Source organism: Rattus rattus, chromosome 12 (assembly GCF_011064425.1).
Source record: "Rattus rattus isolate New Zealand chromosome 12, Rrattus_CSIRO_v1, whole genome shotgun sequence".
In the NCBI taxonomy this organism is placed as follows: Eukaryota; Metazoa; Chordata; class Mammalia; order Rodentia; family Muridae; genus Rattus; species Rattus rattus.
Window position 1 is genome coordinate 52,117,850 of NC_046165.1, and position 9,048 is coordinate 52,126,897.

Genomic DNA, 9,048 nt, shown 5'->3' on the forward strand with positions numbered 1-9,048 from the left:
GGGGAAGCTGGGCCAGCCTCTTAAGGGCTGCAGCACTTGGGAGAGTGAGCCCCACACCTTTACTGGGCAGCACAGTGGAGCTGGCTAGTAGGAGAGCTGACCAATCCAGAGCAGTGCTGGAGAGCTTGTCCTGGTGGTGCAATTAAGGGAGAGCCTACCACACAGGCCCACAATCCGGGTCTGAATTGGTCCACCCCAAAATCTTTATCATTGAGGAATTGTTGGGATGCTTGAAAGGGCCAATCCTGCTGTTCCAAAGCTGCAGGATCTCCTTGACACAGAGAAGCAACAGGATAACAGGAGGACTCCTGATGGTGAGGAACAGGAGTGTGTGCAAAGTAGTACACTGTGGGGCAAGTGTGACATTCTACAGCTTTCACAATGAGATGTTTTCTATGCTTTATTTTTTTAAACTATGGCGGGGGGTTGGTTTGTTTGGGGGAGGAGGTTGTGAGGGGAGAGAAGAGCAGGACTGTGGTGCATGATGTGAAATCTACAAAGAATCAGTAAAAAGTTAAAAAGGAAAACGGAAGGGCTCGAACAGCATAGCCCTAGCTCTACACACCCAGGACATCCGAGCCTGCCAAAGACTTACTGAGGAGGCCTCCTGGCCGACCAGAGGCCTATAGGGACGCTACCTTCTTGCTTTCAGAAGCCCAAGGTCTTAAAGGCTGGGCCAGACTTATGTATAATCTTGCCCCCCCACCAACACATCACCCCAAATACCAAGTAGAGAGATGCCTGAGGAGGGGGAGATATCTGAAGTCCTGATCCATTCAGAAAGCCGCCTCATCAGATGACCTGCTGGTAGATGGTTCTAGAACTACCAAGCAGAGCTGATTGGTTCTTAGACTACAGAATGCCAAGCCATTATAATAAAGAAAGGCTATACCTGCAGGTCTGAGGCATGTTTGGATTTCTCCCTATCAGTGAACCACCTGACTATTGATAGGTGATTATCCAAGAAATCTTACAAATATACACTGAATCCTCATTTTGTGAGATGTGCCCATCCAGACAACAGAGAAGCCGCTGACGAGGCAATAGGTTAAAGCCCTGCCTTCTGGTGCACATGGTACTAATACATATTAATTAAATATAGCCAAGTAAGCTGAATAGTATGTAAGACACGGGAGAGAACTCAAAATGGAGAAAGGTAATACCTGAATGGAAGGCACAGTACAGAACAGAAATCGAACCGCTGTGATGTCACGACACCCAGGCAGCCTGCCTAGGGGACACTCGTGGATGAGCAAGCTTCAGGAGAGAACGGAAGAGAGAAGAGACTCAAGGATGGGCAACCCGGAGGCCTAGAGTTCTGAGTCAAGGAAAGGACCACATTGATAACTGAGGACGAGGGAGAGGCACAGAAGCCCAGTCTAGCAAGGGCCAGTCCAAGCCACCAAGATTAAGTGCAGTTAGATACCTGTCTTCTAGGTGCACAAAGACCCTTAGCCATCTGTCCTACCCCCAACACATAGGGACCCAAAGGTAACAAAACTGACACGACCTAGTGCTCTTTATTTGGCTGCACTGTACTCTGCTAGGGTACTAACAGGTTCGTTTAATTTCTCTTGCTGTGCTGCAGCTAAAAGGCTCGGGGAAAACCAACCGTGGATGAAGAAATCGCATTTCTCTTCTAAAAGGTTGGGAAGCAGGGAGCCTGGAGACTTGAAAACAAACTCTTGAACTTTAATGAATGTGTGGAAATGATTCAGAAGAAAAACTTATGATATGGGAGAGGAGTCGATCTGTTGTCCAGGAGATGATGAGATGCTTGAGGTGGGTCAAACTGACTCCAGCCTCGAGGGCCACCAGCTTACTCCTCGGACCAGTAGAGCCAGGAGGGCAGAGCAGTGTGGTAGTGGAACAATATGGATGTTTCCTTCCAATCACTTCTGGTGTTTTAGAGAAAGTGGGGGAGGGGTGTGATTTAGGGCTAATGAACAGAGGGAGATACAGGGAACGAATCGGAAGAGTGGGGAGTGAATGAGGCCGAGAAGGGTAAATATTCAGATGGCAGATATTGGGCTGAAGCTGAGTCAGTGGTTCTCGATATTCCTAATGCTGAGACCACTTAATACAGTTCTCCATGTTGTGGTAACCCACACACACCATCATATTTTCTGTTGCTACTTCATGACTGTAATTTTGCTACTGTCATGAGTCCTAATGAATACTTGATGGTTTTAGGTGACCCATGTTGAAAGCTCCTGCTGAGCTGCTAAGGCTGCTTTTTCAGTGAACAGCAACCCAGCGGGAGCATGTGTGAAGCAGACAGAACACAGCTTAGCTAGAGCGCTGGCTGCCCTCTGGCCAAGCTGTGCGATGAAGATAAAAGGGTGTAGCTGCTCACTGCTCATGCAATTAAGGCTGGGAAGTAGAGGGAAGAGGCGGGGCTGGGAAGGGTGAGGGACAAGGAGAAGACAGACCCAAGGAGCTTCATGGGATTACATGAAGGATTACAAGAATACCCACGAGGGAAAATGAGCTACAAAGAGCCAAGCAAATATAGGGATGGCGTTCTGGCAAGATGGAAGTGGGTTCCCACATCCTTAGCTAAGGAGTAGTTTCAGTCCACTGGAGCGGCTGGATGAGATGACCAGCAGTCCAAAAGGCCAAGATCAGAAGGGTGGTGGTGTTTGTCCCTGTGTGGTTCTTGCCAGCAGTAGTGAGAAATCTGATCCTTGGGAATGAATGTGAGCATTGAGGGCCGGAGGGGGTGGAGTCTGCTGCACTTTGGCTGAAACAGGTTTTAGAATTGCAAGAGAGCAGTGAGGGAGATTGCAAGTACCCCTCATACTGCCCATACGGCTTGCATATCAGAAAGAATGTCAGAAGGCATTTGGTCCAAGTGTCAGGTCCAAAAGGAGAGGAGGAACTTGGGAAGGGGAAGTTGAAATTTTTCTTAATTTTTTTTTTCATTTATTGAAGAAGGGTGACTTTCCAAAATGTCTTGCATTTACTTTTGAATATGCACACAGCATGTACCACGATGGTGCATGTAGAGGCCAGAAGAGATCTCAACAAGAATCCGTTCTCTCCTTCCACCATGTGGAGCGTTTCTCCAGCCCGGAGAGCCACATTTTAAGGCACAATGGTATGAATGAAAAGCTTTGCTCAACTTGAGTTTCTCACAAAGATCAAAGTTTTGGCAAGAAGGCTGTTGAGAAAGGCCAGGGTTAGGAGAGTATGGTGGAGGAGGGGATAGCTGAGTGGGCCAGCCAAATCCTAGCGAGCTTCTCTACCTTAAGTCTGCTTTCTACAAGCTCATGAGGATTAAACTGAAAACAGAGCCAGATGAGTTGGAAGCTCCCATCAGTATTGTCAGAGACTACAGGGAGGTGACATGTAATAGGTGGGGTTTTCACCTGTTCCTGAATTTTTGTTCTTTCAAGAGTTGGCATAGCCTGATTTTAGTTTAAGTTTAAAAATCCATACAGTGTGAAAACAGTCATTTCAGTTTCTGGTTCCTAGTGATGAGTATTGTTTTTGTTTTTGTTTTTTTAATGCTTCTGTTTGCATATTTGGGGATCCTTAGCCTGAGGGCCTACCCTTCCACCCTCACTTGTATAAGGGCTAAGCAGGGACCAGATTTGAAACACATCCACACTCAGGCAGTGGCTCTGACCTGGAAAGGGCTCTGATGCTTCCTTGTCCTGACCTCTTTCTAGTTAGGATTGTGGCATCCAGATAACAGAAGCACTCCCTCATCTTTAGGATGCAGCCTCTGGGCTTAGCCCCTTAGGGCTCCTGCAATGCGGTCATGGTTGCAAGTCCCTACAATACCTAAGGACTGGGAGACAGTGTCCAGGCAGGTGCTGGGGGCAGGCCATATGCGTATTTGGAGACTGCGCGCAGCCCACTGGTGACCTGCGCTCTGAGTGGGACCAGGTGCATTTGCTGCAGTGGTGCGCGGGTTCTCAACTTCTTAGGGAGCCCATCAGCATGCCCTGGAACAGCAGCGTTCTGTGATGAGCGCCACTGCTCTGCGTTCTCCTTGCAGATGCTTATGTAGGTGACTGCGGTGTGCCTCTGTCTGTAAGCAGCAACATCGTGACCTTGCTGCTGATCGGGCACTACCGGGACGTGTGGACCACCACCAACCTGTATCTGGGCAGCATGGCGTTAATGGGGCTCCCGTTCGACCTGTCCCGCCTGTGGCGCTCGAGGTCGTGGGTGTTCGGGCCGCTCCTCTGCTGCCTGTCTCTCTACTTGGGAGAGGGCTGCTTCTATGCCACGCTGCTGCATAAGACCTCACTCAGCTCTACCTGGCAATCTGGTGCCCGCTGTGAACGCCAGGCTTTGTCATCCAGCGCTCTGTCCGCGCACTCGTTGCCTCGGTTGTGGCGCTATTCTTAACTGCCTCCCCCTTTTTTTTTTTTTTTTTTTTTTTTCTGATGGGCGTCCAGTTATATGTCCTCTCTTGGCCTCCCTGCCGACCTGGACTTAAAGCACACTTGGCAAGTCACCCCTCACTCCGGGTCCCACAGCTTCCACTTAAGTACTCGAGGACACCAGCGCTGTTCCTGCCATCTGGAACCCAGGCTGAAGTCGCGAGTGCTGTCCGAGCCCCACTCAGCTAGAGGCGCTGTGGGTCACCACCGCCTACTTCTTCCTGCCTTTCCTGTGCCTCAGTGTCCTCTATTGGCTCACCGGGCGCGAGCCGTGGAAGAGCCGGGTTCCCAGGACCAAGGCGCAGAAGGAAAGGGGTCTCAGGCAGACAGTCCAGGTCCTAAGTAAGTGATACTGCCGTCCCCTTTCTGAACACCGGAGTGGACCACCGTAACTCTGATTATCTCCACCTGTAGATTTGTTTCGCAGTACCGTGGGGGCAACAGCGAAGATTTTCCAAAGTCACCGCAATCCAGGACAGATAACTGGGGGCTCTCCCGTCTCTGTTGGGTTTGCAGTTGGGAGTTTACACATAGTTCTATAGAAAAGAAGGGGTTGATTGCTGAAGATTCTATTTAATGATAAGTTATTCTGGAGACTGAGGCAAACCAAATCGGGGTAGGAAAAACACAAAAGCACCAACTTCACAGATCTATTACTAATCGTTTGTAACTAAAAACAACATTTCTGAAGCAGAAATCCGCCAAAACCCACTTCTTAGGTAGGAGTGGGTGCTCTTTTTCTGGTATGTAACCGTACGTACACATTTAGGAACCTAACATGCATTTAGAAAGCAAACATCAACGTAATTCACGACCTGATTTTTTTTTTTTTTTTTTTACTATGACGGTCTGCTTGAGTAAAGATTCTAATTTATTTTGCTGTTACCTTTGCAGGGGTGAGGGAAGGTACGACTTTACTTTATTTGAATGTTTCTGCTAACTCCTGTGCCTGTGTCTTGTTTTGCAATGGCGGTGGTGGTTCTGGTGTTCTGGTGGTAGTTTGCTGGTTGTCTTTCCATGTTGGCAGAATCATTTACAATAAACACTAAAGATTTCTGGATAGTGCACTCCTCTCAATACTCTCAACTTTTCTGTGTGGGTCCATAACCTCCATCCTCTACAACTGCATTTCCAATCAGTGCAGAACAGCTGTCTGGAAGTCAGCTTCTGCAGTCCACGGTCTCCAGGGAGGGGAGGAGAGAAGGGAGGGGGAGAGGGAGGGGAGGGGGAGGGGAGGGGGAAGTGTGTGTAGAGACCCTGGGAGGAATCCTGAAGACACTGCTCCACCAAGATGATGCCCTAACCAGCATGCAGAAGCGGTTTGGGAACTTCAGGCCTCTAGAAAACTGAAGATGATGAAGGGGCAGTGGTGTTAAAAAGAATACAGTGAGTGCAATTTTGCAGTTTGGTTAAGAAATGGCCAGAATGTTTTGTTGTTTTTGTTGTTATTCGGTTTTGTTTTTGTTTTGTTTTGTTTTGATTTTTTAAAGGTGTGAAAAGCAGCTACCACCAAACCAAAACTGTGTTGCTGGTGATAGAACTGGGTCTTGGATTTATCAAACAGGAGCTGTGTGGTCTGCTTTGAGTCTGGATTCTGATTTTCTTACCCACCCCAGTCCTGTGCACGCTGAAAAGTAAAACTCAGTGAATGAAAAGCACTGAACATATTGGAGACTCCTTTTTAAATACACATTTTCATCTCATTGCTAGGGAGGTCAGTGTGTGGAGGCAGAGGACAGCTTGCTGGAGGTGTTCTTCCGCCATGTGGGATGCAGGGGTCAAACTCAGGTCACTGAACGAAGTATCCTTGCCCACTTGGCAATCTTGCTGGCTCCTGCTTTGGCATTGTTAACTGCAAGTCTGAAAACTGCTTAAAAGTATAGTTTACAGGGCTGGAGAGATGACCAAGAGTTAAGTGAAAGTATTTTTCTTCCAAAGGACTCAAGTTGGGATCCCAGCTCCCACATGAGGTGCTAACAACTTGTAACTCTGGCTCTAGGGGATCGAATGCCCACTTCCACTTGTAGTCACCTTGAGTGCCTTCCTGCATACATACATACATACATACATACATACATACATACATACATACATACATACATAAATGTGTGGCAAGTGGACTATGCCACCACATAGAAGAACTTGTAAGGTTGAAGCAGGTTCCAAACCCTGGGAAATCTCAAAATTGAGAATGGTAGGTGTGGAACCGGCTCCCTGATAAACTCTGCTTGTCCTGGAACACACAACTATGACACCCACAGAGAGGACCATGACAGCCGCTTATGTAGCATAAAGACCTGGGTTCTCCATGCTAATGGGGTACCTAGGTAGGTCCTGAGTGTTCAATGAGCTTCCCTTCCTGGGCATTCCTTCCCGCAGAAGGTATTTAATCCCTGGATCACCCTAAATAAGACGTATGCATTCACATCTGCCATAAATAGACAGTGTGGACAAGCAAAGACCGTCTTCTTCATCAAGGATCGACATGGGGAGCGGACATAGAGATCCATACCTAAACCTCCTGAAGGCCTTTTCTCTTTCAGCTCCTCTATCCTCTGCACTCTCTGGAAACCAAACCAGATTCCACCCTGTCCCAGCTCAGCCATCCCCTTCCCTCCTGGTGAGTAGGGGGAACTCGGACACCACTTCCAGGAGATTGAGAACCACAGCATCCATTCAAGGTCTCACTGTTTCCCACCTGGAAGAACACAGGCTGGGACCCCTATCATGGACATGTTTGCCTCCCCTGAGCTCCAACACCCTAGTGGCGAGGCAGACATGTAGCCGGACACGTAAATAAAGTGAAAACAAAAGTTATCTTTCAAACTGTATAGTTTACAACATAAACATATTTTTAGAGGCCCTCTTCCCTAGCCCACAAAGCCTAAGGGTCTCACTCTTACCTCCATCTGCATGAATGGCGGTGCCCTACAGAGAGATTCAGAGCTGGAGAGTTAGCTCAGGGGACTTTGCTCTCCGGTCTCACACTTTGGACAGCCGAAGCAGGTTCCTAAACGACTTCCTGTTGTAGACCCCTGTGGCTCCTTTACAACACAAATGATAACTAAACCAGCAGGGTCACGGGGTGATAGGTTCCTTTACTTTTTCACATTAATAGAGACAAGCTTCCCTCACTGGCCCTGTGCTCAGCACGTGCTGTGTTGAAGCCTCGTGTCACCTGCGTCTGTTCCCAGCTAGTGAGGAAGCCATCTCACTGAAAAGCATCTCCTGCAACTGCCTTCCACGGATTTCAGGACTTAGCGACACAAGGGCTCTGTGGTGAGATATGACAGAACATGAGCACATTCTAGATCCCTGCACCACCACTGCCTGCCCCACTGCAGCCCAAGGCAGATGCTGAGAAAGGCTGCCCGCAGCATCTTCTTCCTCCGTTCATCACCGAATCAGATCACCAACCCCAAGGATGCCAATGAAACCTCCTGTATGAAGCACAGCCCGGGAGAACTGACAAGAGATCTTCGGAATTCTCATACTAGAAGGACGCCCCTGCACCATCTAGAAAAGGCCACTGTGGGGAACCTTCTGGATGATTGTAGAATAGCAGAGATATAGAAACAAAGATCTCTCCTTTGAGCTTTCTTCTTCATATTCTAGAAAACAGTCATTATTGTCATGCCTTCTTATGGTCAAGGCATATGTCTTAGGGTTTTACTGCTGTGAACAGACACCGTGACCAAGGCAACTCTTACAGGGACAACATTTGATTGGGGCTGGCTTACAGGTTCAGAGGTTCAGCCCATTATTATCAAAGAAAGAACATGGAGGCATACAGGCAGGCATAGTACAGTTGCAGCTGAGAGTTCTACATCTTCTTATGAAGGCTGCTAGCAGGATATTGACTTGGGCAGCTAAAATGAGGGTTTTAAAGCCCACATCCACAGTGACACATATACTCCAACAAGGTCATACCTCCTAATATGTCACTCCCTGGGCAAACCATCACTCCATATACTTCCAGGTGTAGACATGGGGGGAAGGTCATCCGTATTCTCTTTGCTACAGGGTCCCTAAGATGAAGCTCATCCTTCTGCAAGGTTCCCGTGTTCCCTCTGCATGTTAGTAGACTAAGATCGTGTAGCATTGCTTTTTCTTTCATGGAACTGACTCGGTCAGACAAACAGAATATCAGCATGGTTCGTGTAGCAGAGGTTGTGTTGTAGAGCTTCTGTTTTGCTTATGAATTCATTAGTATCTTTCCCGGGACTCAAAATAAATGTATAACTGTTGTAATCAAGATATGTTTGAAAGTTTGTTCTGAGATCTAGAATTATTCTCCACCCCAGTGCAGACCTGATCATGCTTTGGGAAGTGGCTTAAAAGGAAGGTCCTTGGAGACCTGGAGTGGTGGCTGAGTCTCTGGAGAGGAGTGACAGAGCTGAGACTTTTAGTCCCAGCCTCTCTTCCAACCTGGCAGTGTCTCTCCACCACGACAGAAAGGTGCTCATGTTCCAGCACGTTCTCTTGGCACTCCTTTCTCTCCTACTTCTGTTAGACAAGCTGCCTACCTTTAAGTTTGAATTTTACCCATTTCCAAGGCAAGTGTTTACCAAGCAAGTGCTGTGAATCGGATGCAGAGGATGGAATACACTAGAAAAAGTAGCCTGCATCATGATGTCAAAACTAATCACGA

At 47.9% G+C, this 9,048-nt stretch overlaps 1 protein-coding gene across 1 annotated transcript; it reads left to right on the forward strand.

Moving 5' to 3' along the window:
- Positions 1-226: 226 nt before the first annotated feature.
- Mlnr (motilin receptor) lies at positions 227-7,970 on the forward strand. The gene is given in 7 exon segments (XM_032917373.1): positions 227-314; positions 3,936-4,037; positions 4,040-4,264; positions 4,267-4,548; positions 4,551-4,739; positions 4,812-4,905; positions 7,709-7,970. Coding segments are annotated over 7 exon segments (1,242 nt in total).
- Positions 7,971-9,048: the final 1,078 nt, after the last annotated feature.